The 18,338-nt window shown below is 37.9% G+C and overlaps 1 protein-coding gene across 1 annotated transcript in view; it reads left to right on the top strand.

Moving 5' to 3' along the window:
* The first annotated feature begins 642 nt into the window (after positions 1–642).
* The window catches only part of grk3 (G protein-coupled receptor kinase 3), a 170,730-nt gene continuing 153,034 nt past the window's right edge, over positions 643–18,338 (top strand). Inside the window, exons 1-2 of the mRNA XM_055655888.1 lie at positions 643–1,378; positions 11,995–12,071. Of these exons, the coding sequence (XP_055511863.1) occupies positions 1,266–1,378; positions 11,995–12,071 (190 nt within the window). The 5' untranslated portion in view covers positions 643–1,265. The remainder of the gene's footprint in view (positions 1,379–11,994; positions 12,072–18,338) is intronic.

Below are 18,338 nucleotides of genomic sequence, written 5' to 3'. Positions count from 1 at the left end.
AAAAAATATTAAAGTTAAATCAAACGTTACAATTTATTTAATTGGTTGGGTGTTACAGAGATGGGTTCATCAGCCATTGCACTGTAGTACATCAAACTAGGAAGACAGTGGGTTTATTCCTGATGTATAGTGATGTGGAGGACCCAATATCACAATGGTATCAACTACTGAAGTCAGTCCTCAGTCAAATCAGCGTCTCGGTGAAGATGGCAGAAACAGTGGGTCTTTAGATTGTTATGCCTTTAAGCTTTGACCTGCATTTTCATGGGTCTAGACCTACCAAAAGACCAGTCTCCACTCGTGCACTTTTGATCCCGCTACCTGCATGGGTTCTGGAGCTGATGGCAAACAAAAACTGACAGTTGCGGTCCAACACCACTACTGAGCATTAATCATCCCAAAATGCAAATTAAAGCCTGCACCTTGCGTTTAATTCAAAATTGACGTACAGTAATAATAATAGATGTTACCAAATTAAAAATACCCAACCTATCCTAGTAAATAAGAAACCGACTTGCTCTGTATTGGAATTGAATAAGGAACTCGTACCTCTGTGTATGCTAGTCTTTTTCTCATTGAATAGCATGAGATTCTGACAAAACCTTGATAACATTGCTCTTTCCGACACCAGCAGCGCTGTGCCATTTTAAATCAGAAACGCACTTCGCTGGCTCCTCCAGCCTCAAAGGCAAAGCAAGTGAAGATCGTTTATTTTGGTTTGCCTCCCATTGTGTACTTTTCTAAAGATAACGCTGTTAAATTCCTCTACCGTGCAGATGAACCCTCGGCCAGCATATTGACCCGATCCAGGGGGCCTCTGAGGAAAACTAGAAGCGTTCCAGTTCCACGTTTTCAAAGAGATCCTTCCTTGACACCAGGAGGAAGTGAAAAGCTTCCAGTCTCTGCTCATGACCACTGTACAACCGAGAGCATCAGAGTGTACCAAGGAAAGAGAGACGAAATAAACACTGTTGCAGAGGAGAAGACCTGTGGATCTTTAGTGTTATTCTGGAGGTGTCCTATTCCAGGAATGAGGGCCGAAGCCTGGCAGCTCCCCAGATGAGTGAGTTGGGGAGAGTTTCTGGCTGTTAGCTCCCTGATTAGCGCTTGGTCCCCGTGTCTGGAGCGGGGTTGCCAGTGTTGTTCCCGGGGTAGTGTCAGCGCCCCTCTCCCTGCCCTGTGCCGGTCTCCGGGTGCAGCGGGCGCCCGCGTCCCTCGCCTCGCGCCCTCTCAGCGGCTCCTTCGCTGCTGTCTCTCCCGGCAAGATGGCGGACCTGGAGGCAGTGCTGGCTGATGTGAGCTATTTAATGGCGATGGAGAAAAGCAAATCGACTCCAGCTGCCAGAGCCAGCAAGAAAATTGTACTTCCAGAGCCCAGGTAAGGATTGAGCGAAAGAAAGAACGAATACGAAGGGTAAAATGCCTCCATATCCGAATTTAAAAAATACACCCCGTTTGTCATGACAGGCGTTGCACCATCAAAACACAACAGCAGCAGCTGTCACTTATTGCACGAATTCGCGAAAACAGTTCATTCTATAACATCTGCAAACCTCAATTGTTAAAAAAAACATAAGTTTAAGCGATCATATGTGCCCAATCTGTGTGTAAATCTGACAGGATTAGATCGAGAGTGGAATTCGAGATTTTCTGCATCCCCGTCGTTGATATCACAATTTGAATGAATCGTAAAATTATCTTCTTTATTGTTTAATTATTTTAAAATTATCTCATTTAAATTAACCTAAAGGAAAACTTGAATTAAGTGATTAGATATCGTGCTAGCTGGGTCATGGATATCTTTTTAAATCGAGAAATATATTTTCCTATTGCAGACAGTGTATGCAAACACAAAATAATAAAGGTTAAAATAATTTATTTTGCACGTTTAGTACCATCATATGCGTTTCTGTCATGGTCTGCAATTATGCATTCCAGTAAGAATTCTATTTAAAAATGTGTTTGATTAATATCAATATAAATTAATGGAACTGTTTTGTAAATATATTGGAGAAGGTGGTAAATTTATTTTTTTAATCAATGTGTTTGATTAATATCAATATAAATTAATGAAACTGTTTTGTAAATACATTGGAGAAGGTGGTAAATTAATTTTTTGGGTTAAGATAGCACTGTTAGCAGGATTTAAGATTAGGCCTTCATTCAGTATCTGAATTATGTGAATTATTCGTTTGTGAAAAAGCTTATATTAAGTAGGATTAAATATGAATGTGGTATTATATAATACCAAATGCAAAATTTGGTGTAGATTGTGCACCAAAATTAATTTTTAGTAGAAAATCTACATACATTTTATTTTTGAAAATAGGCCACTCATGCTAGGAGTAACACGATTGTGTGGGCTCTACGTTTCCTTCCTGTCTGATCTGAACAAACATAACCATGAAGCAAAGCATGCAACCTGCATTATGAGAACCTTTACGAATATGCTGTTTCTTAACTGTGAAGGATAACTATTTGGAAATTTAAATGAAATCAAGAACATTGGGAAATGAAATTAATTGATGTCTGTGTGTGAATGCATTTTGTTAAATTGTATGTATTCAATAACTAACTCAACCTGGCCTTTTAAGGCTAAATGTTTAAGTCAGTAAATTGATGTGAAATCTGCTTACATTACTGCTAATTATTTTCAAATACTTCAAAGAACAGAGCTACCTGTAAATATGGTGTTGCATATAGTATATGATTGAGTGTTTGATTAAAATATATGGTTGAACTATAGAAAAGGTCTGGATTATCTGTTATATGTAGCGTCTGTGCAGGCTTAAAGTATTTAAAGTTGTTCAATTTTCCTCCAAAGAGACCCACCATGAATTTTGATCAAATTCTCAGTTTGATTCATTGTGATTGTAATTGTGGATTGACGTATTTGCAGGAAATTAATGAGATGGCGGATTTTGCAGAGGATATGTAGTTGTTGAAATTGGTTTCCAAAATGAATGAGAAAACATATTATTTCTAGTTTTATATCAAAGTAGCCATGCATTTCTTCAGATGTTGTAAATTAAGTATTGGTGATAAAATATTCCCTCTTGTCCATATGTTCACTTGAGATAAAACATATTTATGCAATTAATACCTTTCTCCTTCAATCATTGAAAAAAATCCCTTAATTTGTTGGAAAAAAAAAGATGCAATTTCCTGCAGAGAACCTCTGTTTATAATATTATTTGAATCTCTGTAAATGACAGATGTGCTTTCACAAGCTGTAAAGCCCTTAACTTACTCCTACAGCGTCATGAATTATGAAGAGCTCTCTAGCTAATGAAAGTCCGAATATATTCTGCCCTTGCTGGGATAGTTTGGAATACTTTATTTTTTAGCTTTTGATTAACTTTACTTAAAATCACCTTAGGTGTTCCCCTTTGGATTTGTGATTAAAAATGTAGCAGTAAATAATGCAGACCTGAAGTCACAGATTGGGTATCTAGTCTATGGAATATGCTGATTTAATGTGGGGTTGTAGAATTAATGTCAGTGGTCAGACAAGGGATTGAAAAAGTCAGCCAAGATTCTTAACTTCTAGTTACCCGATGTACTTTGCTAGAACATGTGGCAGATAATGTTCTCTCTGTGGTTGAAAATGATTCAAACTAAGTGAAGAATAGTCACTTGGTAAGGTACCATATAGTTGCTGGTGTCCGTGGGACTATATCCCAGCACAAACAAATGCATTCACTTTTCATGGGTTACATTTAATATAGCCAGCTGATTAATGAGCCAGAACACTTCCAGTGTTAATATAGTTTGGAGAGGTCAAAACAATGACTGTTGGATATTTTTGATATTTTTATGGTGGGAATAACGGGGAATATTGAAGGCTGGAATAATGAGACTCTGCTCTGTAACTGTTTGTGCTTTTCATGAATAAAGAATTTTAGAAGGAGCGTTTCTCAACATCTGGTTGGGCCAGACCTAAATTTGGAAGCACCCGAGTAAAAATTCGTCTGCAGTCCTCAGATCTTATACAGGCCAAAGACAGCTTTGTTTTGAAATCTAATGCGCTATGTTTGACCTATTAGATAATGATGTTAACACTTGTGTGCATGAGTTGTTCACACTGATAAGCATAACATTTTAAATTATATATACAGTGACCTCCATAATGTATGGGACAAAGACCAATCATTTATTTATTTTCCTCTGTTCTCCACAATTTGAGATTTATAATAGAAAAAAATCACATGTGGTTAAAGTGTACATTGTCAGATTTTAATAAAGGCCATTTTATATGTTTCGGTTTCACCATGTAGAAATTACAGCAGTGTTTACACATAGTCTTCCCATTTCAGGGCACCATAATGTTTGGGACACAACAATGTCATGTAAATGAAAGTAGTCATGTTTAGTATTTTGTTGCATATCATTTGCATGCAATGACTGAAGTTTGCAATTCATGGAAACATCAGTTGCTGGCTGTCCTCTCTGGTGATGCTCTGCCAGGCCTGTATTGCAGCCATCTTTAGCTTATGCTTGTTTTGGGGGCTAGTCCCCATCAGTTTTCTCTTCAGCACATAAAAGGCATGCTCAATTGGGATCAGATCAGGTGAATGACTTGGCCACTAAAGAATTGACCATATTTTAGCTTTGAAAAACTCCTTTGTTGCTTTTGCAGTACGTTTGGGTTCATTGTCTTGCTGTAGAATGAACCGCCGGCCAATGAGCTTTGAGGAATTTGTTTGAACTTGAGCAGATAGAATGTGTCTATACACTTCAGAACTCATTATGCTACTACCACCAGCAGTTGTATCATCAATGAAGTGAGCCAGTACCTTCAGCAGCCATGCATGTCCAGGCCATAACACCCCCACCACCGTATTTCACAGATGAGGTGGTATGCTTTGGATCTTGGGCAGTTCATAGAAACAAAGAAAATAGGTGCAGGAGTAGGCCATTCGGCCCTTCGAGCCTGCACCACCATTCAATATGATCATGGCATCATCCAACTCAGTATCCTGTTCCTGCCTTCTCTCCATACCCCCTGATCCCTTTAGCCACAAGGGCCACATCTAACTCCCTCTTAAATATAGCCAATGAACTGGCCTCAACTACCTTCTGCGGCAGAGAATTCCAGAGATTCACCACTCTGTGTGAAAAACCTTTCCTCATCTCGGTCCTAAAAGATTTCCCTCTTATCCTTAAACTGTGACCCCTTGTTCTGGACTTCCCCAACATCGGGAACAATCTTCCTGCATCTAGCCTGTCCAACTCCTTAAGAATTTTGTAAGTTTCTATAAGATCCCCCCTCAATCTTCTAAATTCTAGCGAGTACAAACCGAGTCTATCTAGTCTTTCTTCATATGAAAGTCCTGACATCCCAGAAATCAGTCTGGTGAACCTTCTCTGTACTCTCTCTATGGCAAGAATGTCTTTCCTCAGATTAGGAGACCAAAACTGTATGCAATACTCCAGGTGTGGTCTCACCAAGACCCTGTACAACTGCAGTAGAACCTCCCTGCTCCTATACTCAAATCCTTCTTCTCTCCATACTTTGCTCTTGCCATCACTCTGATATAAGTTAATCTTCGTCTCATCTATTCACAAGACCTTTTTCCAGAACTGTGGTTGCTCTTTTAAGTCCTTCTTGGCAAACTTTAACCTGCCCATCCTATTTTTGCAGCTAGCCAGTGATTTGCATCTTGCAATGTAGCCTCTGTATTTCTGTTCATTAAGTCTTCTGCGGACAGTGGCCATTGATAAATCCACACCTGACTCCTGAAGAGTGTTTCTGATCTGTCGGACAGGTGTTTGGGGATTTCTCTTTATTTTAGAAAGAATTCTTCTGTCTTCAGCTGTGGAGGTCTTCCTTGGCCTGCCAGTCCCTTTGCGATTAGTAAGCTCACCAGTGCTCTCTTTCTTCTTAATAATGTTCCAAACAGTTGATTTTGGTAAGCTTAAGGTTTGGCTGATGTCTCTAACAGTTTTATTCTTGTTTCTCAGTCTCATAATGGCTTCTTTGACTTTCATTGGCACAACTTTGGTCCTCATGTTGATAAACAGCAATAAAAGTTTCCAAAGGTGATGGAAGGACTGGAGGAAAGACGAGGTGCTGAGAGCTCTCTTCTACCTGCATTAAGGAGGCATTTAAACACACCTGAGCAATTACAAACACCTGTGAAGCCTCGTGTCCCAAACATTATGGTACCCTGAAATGGGGGGACTATGTATAAACACAGCTGTAATTTCTGCATGGTGAAACCAAAATGTATAAAAATGGTTCTTATTAAAATTTGACAATGTGCACTTTAACGACATGTGATTTTTTTTCTCATACAAATCTCAAATTGTACAGAGGCAAGTAAATAAATTATGGGTCTTTGTCCCAAACATTATGGACGGCACTGTACATTATCTGTACCCAAAAAATTATACAAACATATTTTAAAATTGTAAAGATTTGTCAAGTGTATATTTTAAAAGTTTGCTTCATGCATCATGCCTGGAATTAAATATTATTTGCGACTTTAAAATAATGACTTGTTCCTTGTGACATAGCCTATTCGCCAATAGATGAAGTTGATTCAAGATGATTTAAATTGAGATATTTGTTTAAACAGAATAATTGATTGCATTCTTCAATAGTGAATTTATCTGACAAGTGACAGCCATGGGTAGAACAAAAGCCAGTTTGTGTGTCCTGAAAGTGACAAGAAAGATGTTGTATATATGCAAGTTTTCCTTACTTTTAACATGTTAGGTTGGCAACCAGCAGAGAGAACAATATTTATTTCATCAGTTTCATCAGTGGTGTGTATTGATTTAAATCTGGTTAAACTAGGCCTCTGGGTTCCTGGATTAGGGAGGGGAAGATGGTGCACCTTGGGATGGAGTTTGGGTCAGTGTGGCTGTGCTAACTGCACCCATCCTACTAAGCAAAGCATTCCTTGTTGATGCTCTAATGTTAATAACTTGGGGAACAACCAACAACCACAGAGAATGAGAGTGTGGAGGAACCAGAAAATTGAACACTTTGTTACATAAAATGCTGCCAAAATTTTCAGCATTCTAAAAACATATTATGTGTAATTATCATTGCTACTGTTTGTGAGAGCTTTCAGTACACACTTTAGTTTACATGTTTTCCGCACTGCAATAGTAACTACACATTTATGGCTGTAAAAGATGAAACTGTTATGTCGTAGCTCTAGCAACCAGGGTTCATTCCTGACCTTGGGTGTTGGCTGTGGGGAGTTTGCACGTTCTTCCTTGGAACTTCTGGGCTCCACCCAGGTGCTCTGCTTTTGTTCAACAATCCAGATATGTTGGGTGGAAGCTTAATTGATTACTGCAAATTACCATGGGTGTAGGAAGTTAATGGGCATGTGGGAGAGATTAGGTTACAGGAAAATCAACGGTGGAATGGGATTACTCTGATTCGATGGACCAAGTGACATTGTTCTATGTCGTAAGAACATTCAAGGATATTGGAAAGCCCTTTTATGTCCTGAAAGTGACAAGAAAGATGTTGTATATATGCAAGTTTTCCTTACTTTTAACATGTTAGGTTGGCAACCAGCAGAGAGAACAATATTTATTTCAGACTGAAGAAGGGTCCCAACCGGAAACGTCACCTATCCATGTTCCCTGACCCGCTGAGTTACTCCAGCACTTTGTGTCTTATTGTGTGTTCCCTTTCTCTGCTTTGAATTGTCTTGTGCGGATATATTTAATTCCATCCAGAACTAACAGAATGTAAGGTGAAGTCTAGCATTGTCCAAAATTGCTGCAGTTTTCTGTGGGGAATTAATTGTGCATTTAGTGGCACTAATGGACTCTTGTTTAAACATGAATCCCCATGAACCAGGAGCTTAGAGATATTAAAGTCAGCCTGCTAGAATATCTTTCCTTTATTTCATTTATGAAACTACCTGAACTTTTTACTGTAGCAGGTGTTAATGACATGAATATCTAGCTTGGTCTATACCATAAAGCTTGAGGTCCTAATGTGGGGACAATTCACCAAAAAAGAAATATCAATATTGTTTTAATAAATGTAAAAAGAGAAAAATAGGCACAGTACTTTTTAAAACTTTCTTCAATTTAAGCAAGGCCTATAATACTAATTTCCAATCATGTGGCAATGCTCTTTGATCCTTTATGACATTTTAAAAATCAAGCCTTTGAAAATGTAGCTTCCTAGCCATCATATACATTTACCATTGCTGCATCCACTGTAATTAATAGTTTCTTCAAAATGTTGTTAGGTCTTGACATGTATCTTGTCTGAAGGAGGGTCTCGACCCGAAACGTCGCCCATTCCTTCTCTCCAGAGATGCTGCCTAATCCGCATGAGTCCACGTTGGTTGTCTTTGAATAAATTCCGTATTTCAAATTGTTTACTAAGTTTATCATCTATTATGAATTTTGTATTTTATCCACTTCCAACATTAAACTGAACTGTCTGCAGTTTCCAATTTTATTTCCCCCCTTTTTTTAATTAGAAGTATGCATTGGCTACTCTCTCGCTCAGTGTATGATTTGCATACAATTAATGAAAATTTGTGGACAATTTCTCTGGATGGTGGCCCCTTTCAATAATTGCTGGTGCATTTCATTAAGCTTTGGTGACTTATTTATCTTGAATTATCCATGGTCATGGCTCCGGAAGGAATGGAAAAATGACCAAGTGATCTTTCACTGGACGAGTTCAATAATGCTCTGTTTTTTGGACCATTAGAAACAAACAATATGATGGATTTGATCCTCCTTGGGAGAAGCAAATTACTCTCTCCCATTTACTGTGTGAGACAAGATTAACTGATTAACATCATCATGCCATCATAATTGCATGCCTTGCAATTTGCACAACACACTAAACTGTTAGGTCATTGAAGCCTTCTTGACTTTACTACACGCAGGGAGCAGAACTATTCTGAAAATAATCTTGGGATTTTATTTATGTCACCGTCGTGTTATGGAACATAGAACAGTACAGCACAGGATCGGCCCTTTGGCCCACAATGTTAGTGTCGAACATGATGCCTAGCTGAACTGATCTCACCTGCCCTACACATGATGCATTTCCCTCTATTCCCTGCAGTCCATGTGCCTATCTAAAAGCCATTTAAACTGCCTCGACACCACCCCTGGCAATGCATTCCAGGCCCTCACCCTCTATATTTAAAAAATCTTGTCCCACATCTCCATTAAACTTTCCCCCTCTTACCTTATAACTATGCCCTCTAGTGTTGGATATTTCCACCCTGGAAAAAAGGTCCTGACTGTCTACCCTATCTATGTCTCTCATAATTTTATATACTTATATCAAGTCCACCCTCAACCTCCATTTTTCCAGAGAAAACAATCTAAGTCTATCCAACCTCTCCCTATATCTAAAATCCTTTAACCCAAGCAACATTCTGGTAAACCGCCTCCGCGCCTTCTCCAAAGCTTCCACATCATTCCTGTAATGGGGCAACCTGAACTGCGCACAATACTCCAAATGCGACATAACCTAACTCCTATAGAGTTGCATCATGACTTCCTCACTTCCTTATATTCAATGCCCCTAGTAATAAAGACAAGCATCCCAAATGCTTTCTTTACCACCCTATCTACTTGTGCTGGCACCTTTAGTGAGCTATGAACTTGGATTACAAGATCCTGTTGCACATCAATGCTGTGTCATTAATTGTATACTCTCCTCTCAACCTTCCAAAGTTCAACACCTCGCACTCATTCGGGTTAAACTTTATTTGCCATTTCACCACCTATTTCAGCAGCTGATCTATATCCCAATGTATCTTCTGACAGCCCTCCTCATTGTCTGGAACTCCTCCAATTTTGGTGTTGTCAGCAAACTTACTAATCCACCTGCACTTGCGCCTAGGTGATTTGTATATATCACAAACAGCAAAAGTTCCAGTACAGATCCCTGGGGAACTCCACTAGTCACAGACCTCCAGCCTATTTTACCTTCTAGAATATCTACCTTTCATCACAACCCTCTGTCTTCTATGAATGAGCCCATTCCGAATCCATATAACAAAGTGATCAGAAATCCCATACATCTTGATCGTCTGGATACCTCATCTAAAATCCATGTTATCAACATCCACTTCCCTACCTTCATGAATCTCCTTTGTCACCTCCTCAAAAAACTCAATCACGTAAGTGAGACACGATCTGCCGTGTACAAATTTACTGGATAAAGTGAAAAAACGTTATTGATTGAAAACAAGCAGATTAGAAGGCTGCATTTATATACATAAATTAGTTCAGTTTTAGCAGAACAAAATCAAGGTAGGCTGTTTTGTTAAAGACAAAATAATGCCAAATTTAGGCAAAATTACTCATTGGAAAGGGATTTTGAAAAGGCTTCTAAATGAACAGAGAAGTTAAAAGGCAGAGGGATTGGATTTCAGTGTTATTGGTTGACTGTGAAGTGAGGGAACACACGTAAGTCGTGAGGCAGGATGTGAAGAGCTATGGATAAAGATACAGTGAAAGAACTTGCAGAGAAAAGGATTGGCAATATTATTGACAGGTATTGCTTTTGTATTTGGTTGATGAGATCTTGCATTAGTACCTCGTACCGTGATTGAAAGCTGAAAGTAATACAGCTTAATACGGAAATTTAGGTGGTTATAGATCCGTCAGTACTGGCAGTGGTGGTGGCGGCAATTTTGGATGATGAATGAGTGAAGCGAATAATTCATTGGTGTAATTAAGATGTCCTCAATGGGCTTCTTTTAGATACCAGTAAATCTAAAAAAAGCCCTTTGGGAGCCTGTTGTTAATGTTTTCAAGTTAGCTCTATTTGTTCTTGTAATCAATTCAGAAATCACAACTGAAGCACTTTAATCCTTGTATTTTAACTTCTAGTGCAATGCTCTATTCTTGTCCAATTTATGGTAGATGGTAGGCCATCAATAATTGGGAGGTTTAGTAGTTTGGGCCACTTAGAATAATTTTCTTCAGAAGAATATGATTATCCAGTGGATAATGAGACTGAGGTTCTCTGCTGTTGTAATTTCCTATAGTACACCATTTCCCATATTGTACCTTTACCTGCAGAAAAAGTTTAAGGTGTCCAAGTACACTGGTTAGTAATGGAGTGGGGTTGGTTTGGGAAGGGTCATTTGTGCTTTAGGATAAATGAAGGTTGGAATAAGTTTCATTATGGGATCATGGGAGTAATTAAGGACACGGGTGCATGAATTTTCCAGTGGATATGGAAGGAGTGGCTCAAAACCAAAAAGGGTAAAATTTGGATCAGCATTATGAGACTGAGTTAAGAGCTTATGCTTTGGCTGGGAGATTGTAACGTTGAGTGACCAAAGTAGAAAAACTGAATTAGAAATTGAAAAACATTTTATTTTGAAAAAGGTATCATATACAAGGATACGACGATGTTGCCAGGATTTGAGGTCCTGAGCTGTGGAAAGAGGTTGGGCAGGGTAGAACCTTTTCCTTGGAGTGCAGGAGGTTGAGGGGGTGATTGTATGGAGGTGTATAAAATCATGCGGGGAATAGATACAGTGAATACACAGAGTCTCACCCAGAGTAGGGGAATCAAGAACCAGAGGACATAAGTTTAAGGTGAGAGGGGAAAGATATAATGGGAACTGAGGAACAGATTTTTCATACAGAGGGTGGTGGGTATATGGAACAAGATGCCAGATGAGGTATTTGAGACGAGTATTACAACAACATTTAAAAGACATGTGGACAGTTACATGGTTATGAAAGGTTGGGACGGATATGGGCCAAATACGTGCAGGTCAGATAACAGATGGGGCATCTTGGTTGGCATGAGCAAGTTGAGCGATGGATTTGTTTCCATGCCGTATGACTCTATGATCATGCTGATGCATTTAGTATAATACAGCATTTAACCTTCGTTTATAATTTATTAATCAGATATCATTAAGAAATTAATTAATTATGTCAGCCAGTGGTAAAATACATTGATTTAGAATCAACATGATGCTCTTTAATTGAACAATATGTTTTATTCTTAATTTACAGTATACGCAGTGTTATGCAAAAATACTTGGAGGAAAGAGATGAATTGACCTTTGAGAAGATCTTCAACCAGAAAATTGGTGAGTGATAAAATTGCATGTTTCCATGATAATCATTATGTGATGCAGGGGATTGATTTTCTAAATTCTGTTTTAATAATGCCATACAAACAACAGGCATGTTATCAAAGGAGTTTTGAAATCCAATCATTTGAATACTGGTTGAGCCTGATGTTCATGCATTTTTTCTTGCTTGATCATTTTTCTCATCTTTTTCTTCACTTCTTTCTTGAAGTTGTTACTTTTGCAGGGTCCAGAATTGCACGTGTTTACGACTGCCCAATCCTTAATTCCTTATCCCAATCAAGATTCTTCATGTCTAACTTCATGCAAAATAATGAAAATGTTACAGTTGGACAGGGTATTGCACCAGATCCTGACTTGGACTGGAGTCATCAGACAATAAGCCAGGCATGAAAACCCGTGTTGGTTTCCACCCTTTTCACACGCCTGAGAATGTAAAAGAAAATAAAAATTGAATTGGGCAGTCAAGTTTGATTCCTGAAAGAAATATCAGTTTTGACAAATTAGATTGAAGTTTTTTTGAAGTTATGACTTGCAGGGCAATGGCAAATTATTTGATATGGCCTATTTGGACTTCCTGAAGGCTTTTGATAAAATATTATTCAATAATATTAAATTGTGAGATACTGACTCTGAGGATTGAATGAACATGGGAAGAATGTACAGCATTTTTTGTTTGGAGGATTGCTGCAAGGATTGGCATTGGCCACATCTGTTCACAATGACCACAATGATTTTGATGGGGGAATCTCATGGAATATATCCAGGTTTGCTGATGATACAAAACTGGTTGTTGTAATGGGTTGAAAGGCTGCAAGGAATATGGACAGGTTAAGTGTGTTTGGTAAGGAAGTGGAAAAATAATGTAACATGGAAAAATATAGGTCATAAATTTGGTAGAAAAATATGACATGTTTTTGCGTCTTTTTGAAAATGTAGATGTTCGGAGCGACAACACTATCTTTGCATAAGAGTTAATCGCAAGCACTCAGCAAGGCTTACAGTATGTTATTGCATGAGGATTTGAGCACAGGAACAGAGACATCTTGCTCCAATTATATCGAGCCCTGGTGAGATTGCCTTTGGAATATGGGTACAAGGGTTGGTGTCCCTAACTAAGGAGAGGTATAATGAGCGATAAAGGAATTGTAGTGAAGGTTCATCAGATTAAATCACGGGATAGCAGGGTTATTATATGAGGAGATGTTAAGCAAATTGCATATTTACTCTCTTTGGAAGAATGAGGAAGATTGAAATATTTTAAAATGGGGTTTCACAGAGTTGAAGTGGAGTAAATGATTCCCACGATAGACTGATTCCCATGGCTGAGGTGTGAAGAACAAGCATTCTTGGTGTCAAATGGCCAACTCCTAATTTTGAGACCCTAAAGCCTGGTTCTAAACTCTTTAACTGGGGAAAACATCCTTTTCATATTTACTTTGTTGAGCTCTCTTTGAATTTTATATTTGTCAATTAGGTCTTTTCTCAGTTGCCTCTGCCTAGCTTTCTCAATCTCTTGTCATATAATAGGCCCACCATCTCAGAAGACCGTCTGGTGAACCCTCACCGCACTTTCTACATGACAAGTACATCCTTCTTTAAAAAAATAGACAAAAATTGTATATAATGTCCTGGGTCTTGTATAATTGTTGTGAGACATCCCTACTTTCTATATTCAAATCCTTTTGCAACTATGGCCAACATACTCTTTACCTTCCTAATTGCTTGCTCTATCTGCAATTTCCTAATCATTTATGTTAGGCAAGCAGCTCCCTATCATTTGTTTTCACTTTCCTTCCTTTGAGAAGTGGAATTATAGTTTGCTACCCTCCATTTGCAGGAAACGTTTCAAAATCTAGAATTTTAATGATGATCAAAGCATTCACATCACTGCTTTCAAAATTCTGAGATGTAGATCATCAGATGCCTGGCCTTTATCCATTTTCTGGCTCATTGATTTCTTTAAATTCCTTTTCACTGGGCCCTTGGATCGACGGTATTACTGGGAGGTTTTTTTTGCATCTTCTCCTGTATACCCATTTTTTAAATTCTCCATTCTGGACTTTCTCTTGTATATGTCAATTCTGGATAAAGAGGAAAGGATATGGGATGAAAAATTAAATTGAAATGATGTTTTTTTTTAAGACAAATTACTTATTTCACGTGTTAATAAAAGAGATTTGCCTTGTCCGTTTCCGAAGCAAACCCCTTAAGTGTCCTCCGGCTGTCAGTCTGTAGCCGCATTCTTAAAGCAAATGTATCGCTTTAATTACAGCCATGAGGTTACATGTAAGCCATTTTTACGTTTTCTTTTGAATTGAGTAGCTGCTACCCCTATGCCATAATTTCTGAAGATATTTGCATGTCTGTAACTAATTTTTCTGTCATAAAGATGCTTTAAAATTTATGGGAAATTGTAAATAACGTCAGAGTTCCTTAAGTCAAATCTTCTGTAACCCAGAAAACCCTTGTCTGTGCCAACTGTACAATCTCTTTCTAATAAACCTCATTAACTGCTTTGGCTTCATGTTAACATTTCCTTGCTCTGTGTGTGGATATATTTTTAAATAATTTAAAAATGCAATATTGTTCTTATTCCATTTGCTGTAAGAATCTGAGTTACCAAAGTTGAATCTGTTATTGTATTAGCATTTTGTTTTGATTTTCAAATAACAGTATTGTTCATTAGTCATGAAAGGATTTCATGACTAATGAACAGTGGTTCTACTGCTGTTAGAAAACTCGAGCAACTTTTGTGCATAGGGTTTATAAAAGCCTAATCTAAGCTAGATAAGAGGCCTAAGTTGTGTATCATCATAATAATGTACTGTATGTATTCAAAGTGTACTTGGGAGGAAAGAATAATACATGCAGTTTGAAAGACGATGAAAAATCTGTTTGAATTTTTTTTTCCAGTATATGCAGAGCAGATACAGATCTCCCATCTGAAGCCAGGTTGCAGCAAAACTAGTAGCAGAATTAAGATTTTGTTTAATAATTCTAGCTTAAAATTATTTTTGGTTTCCTAATTTTATTAAAAAAACTGTATGTGCTTATAGAATCATACTTATACATATACATTCTGTCATTGAAGATTTCAGTATTGACTCTGCTGGTGATTTGTAGCAATGTGTTCCAGCAGTATAATTTAAAAAAAAAGTTTGTTTAGAAGGAATCCAAGCTATGTCTAGTGACAAATCAACCCCAACAAATAGTTGGTTTTCTACCACAGTTTCAGTTTTGTGTTGATGTAGCAATGGAAATGTGCTGTTCAATAAATTAATTTATGTCATGACTTTTAATCTTTTCAGAATTATGTGCATAAATAGTGAAAGGCTATGAACGTGGGGAGCTCTGCAGACAGAGAATGGGTTCCACAGACACTGCCATATTGAACGTTATGGTGGCGAGGTTGTGGGGGGATTGCATAAGGTCTTAACTGCCTTACGCAAAATGTAATGTGGACCAATGATTTGCAGGCTAATGATCTTTGCACAAATTAAAACGATTTTACATTTACATGAAAAGGCTCAACAGTGTATGCATGACTATACGTGCAATTCATATGTGCAATAAAATATTGCTTGGGATGGTGATGTAGATTGAATAGGGTCCTGCCCAGAGTGAAATACATATTACAGAGGGAATTGAATAAAATTGGTGCAGTATGTTCTGCTAATTATAGTGATCGATATTGGGATTTATGGCACATACAAGTTAAAAAAGCTTTTTTGAATATAATTTAAATGGCTGAAATCACTTCCTGTATTAGGAAATATTTTTGTAATTTTAATTCGGCACCTTTACCTGCAGGCCATTTTGTCTAATGTCCATCTGCAGTTTGCAATAAATAATATAAATCCCAATTTATTAATTTAAAGAATTAATGCATTTATTTTGACTTCAATGCTACATGCGAACTCTAAAGATATTGCAAAGGGGAATTAACAGTTTTAAAATGCCTCTTTCCAATGCAAACCTGTACTTGTAGGGTTTGAATTCAATTGGCAGTGAATATGTAATTTTCTTCATCACCGTATACTGAAACAAATTCTTACCATGCGAACAACAATATAATAACAGAAACTGCTTACCATGTGAGTTTATTTACCTAATTATTTGGTACTTGGCACAAGAGATTTATTAGAAAGAAAGTACAAATAAGGATGAAATTTCAGTGGGATAACTTGGTTAATTGTGTAATATGGCTAATTTAATAAAACGAAAAAAGCTGAAGATACTGGGAATACCCAACAGGTCAGCTGCATCTGTAGGAAGAGAAACAGCAACAGTTTCAGGTTGAAGACCCTTTGGCAGAAAGGGTCTGACTTTTATTAATGACAGTGAAATATGTTCTTACAATTAGTGTATCATCTATAGCAATCCTCCCAATTAAGTCAATTGAGGGATATTTCCATTGAAAAGTACAAAAGTATTCATAGCCTTTCACAACTTAAATCCTTCAGTCTGAAGAAGGGTCTCAACCCGAAATGTCACCCATTCCTTCTCTCTAGAGATGTTGCCTGTCCTGTTGAGTTACTATAGCATTTTGTGTCTACCTTCATCTTAAATCCTTCAGTTTTGGCCTGCAGCCATCTATTCATTTATCTCTCTCATACAAATGAACCAATGGGTGCTTATTGATAGGAGGTACACAAAAATGCTGGAGAAACTCATCGGGTGCAGCAGCATCTATGGAGCGAAGGAAATAGGCAACGTTTCGGGCCAAAACCCTTCTTCAGACTTATTAATACATTGGCCTGAACCATTGATTGTAAAAAAATATTATATACTGTAGTGCTTTCCCAGGTTCCAAGGTTCCTAGTGCTTTCCTGGGTTCACTATTAAAAATGGATTGCTTTAAGAACAAATAGCATTCAAAAAGTTTTAGTTACCATTCTTCAGGTTCATCCACATTCTGATGATTCTTGGACCAGAACATAAACCAAAGATTGAAATAGATTTTAGAGCATTTTGCTGGCTATAAACCATAAAATGCCCAATATTGATACCATTGAATTGCTTGCTATAAGATGCACATAGGCTTTTCTGGATACATTCCTTTTTCAATTTAGCCTTTTTAAACCTGTCCACCCAATAGCGTCAGATTTTCAGCCTCCAGTTACCGATTTGATCTTTCAGCAAAAGACCCTGATGGTCAAAGTGCAGTTCCTTTTTGATACATTTAACAATAACCTTGCATGGTGTCATGCATTATTTCTCTGCATGTAATGTATACCGTAAAGCATCTATCATGCATTTTATTCACAGGAATGGAAATGCTCAAGGAGCTCTTTGAACTGCTATGGCATATTCCATCCTAAAGTGCCAGACAGCAGATGCTGAAATTGCTTCTGCACAGTTTTTCAAACATTTGTTGACAAGAATTGAACACTGATTTAAAAGAGAACCTTATTAATTTTATGAAAAATATGAAATATTGATAGTTTAGTTTATTATTGTTGCATGTACCGAGATATAGTGAAAAGCTTTTAATTGCCGAAAGATTACATGATTATAATCAAGCCATCCAGTGTACATATAATGGATAAAATGTATAACGTTTAGTCATAAGATCACAAGTGATAGGAGTAGAATTAGAGCATTTGGCCTATCAATCTATCTTTCCTTCCTAACCTCATTCTTCTGCCTTCTCCCCATAACTTGTGATACCCGTACCAATCAAGAATCTATCTATCTCTGCCTTAATTATATCCACTGACTTGGCCTCCATAGCCTTCTGTGGCGTGGCAAATAATTCCACAGATTGTCAGATTATAGATAGTTCGAAGTTCTCCAATGAGATAGATGGAAGGTCAGGACCACTCTCCAGTTGGTGAGATGATGGTCCTGTTGCCTGAATACAGCTGGGAAGAAACTGTCTCTGAATCTGGAGATATGTGTTTTAAAACTTCTGCACCTCTTGCCTTATGGGAGAGGGGAGAAGAAGTGACTGAGGTGAGACTGGTCCTTGATTATACTGGTGGCCTTGCCAAGGCTGCATGGAGTGTAGATGTCAATGAAAGGGAGGTTGGTTTGAATGATGTCTGACCTACGGCCACAACTATGAAATTTAGTGCAATCTTGGATAGAGCTGTTCCTGAGCCATGCTGTGATGCATCCCGTTAAAATGCGTTCTACAGCGCATCTGTATACATTGGTGAGGGTTGTTGGTAACCTGCTAAACGTCCTAAGCCTTCTAAGGAAGTAGAGGCATTGGTATGCTTTCTGGGCCATTGCTTTGATGTGGCTGGTCCAGGACAA

The sequence above is a fragment of the Leucoraja erinacea genome, chromosome 25 (genome assembly GCF_028641065.1).
Source record: "Leucoraja erinacea ecotype New England chromosome 25, Leri_hhj_1, whole genome shotgun sequence".
NCBI lineage: Eukaryota > Metazoa > Chordata > Chondrichthyes > Rajiformes > Rajidae > Leucoraja > Leucoraja erinaceus.
Note: the sequence above shows the minus strand (reverse complement) of the source record. Positions and strands in the feature narration are given on the sequence as shown.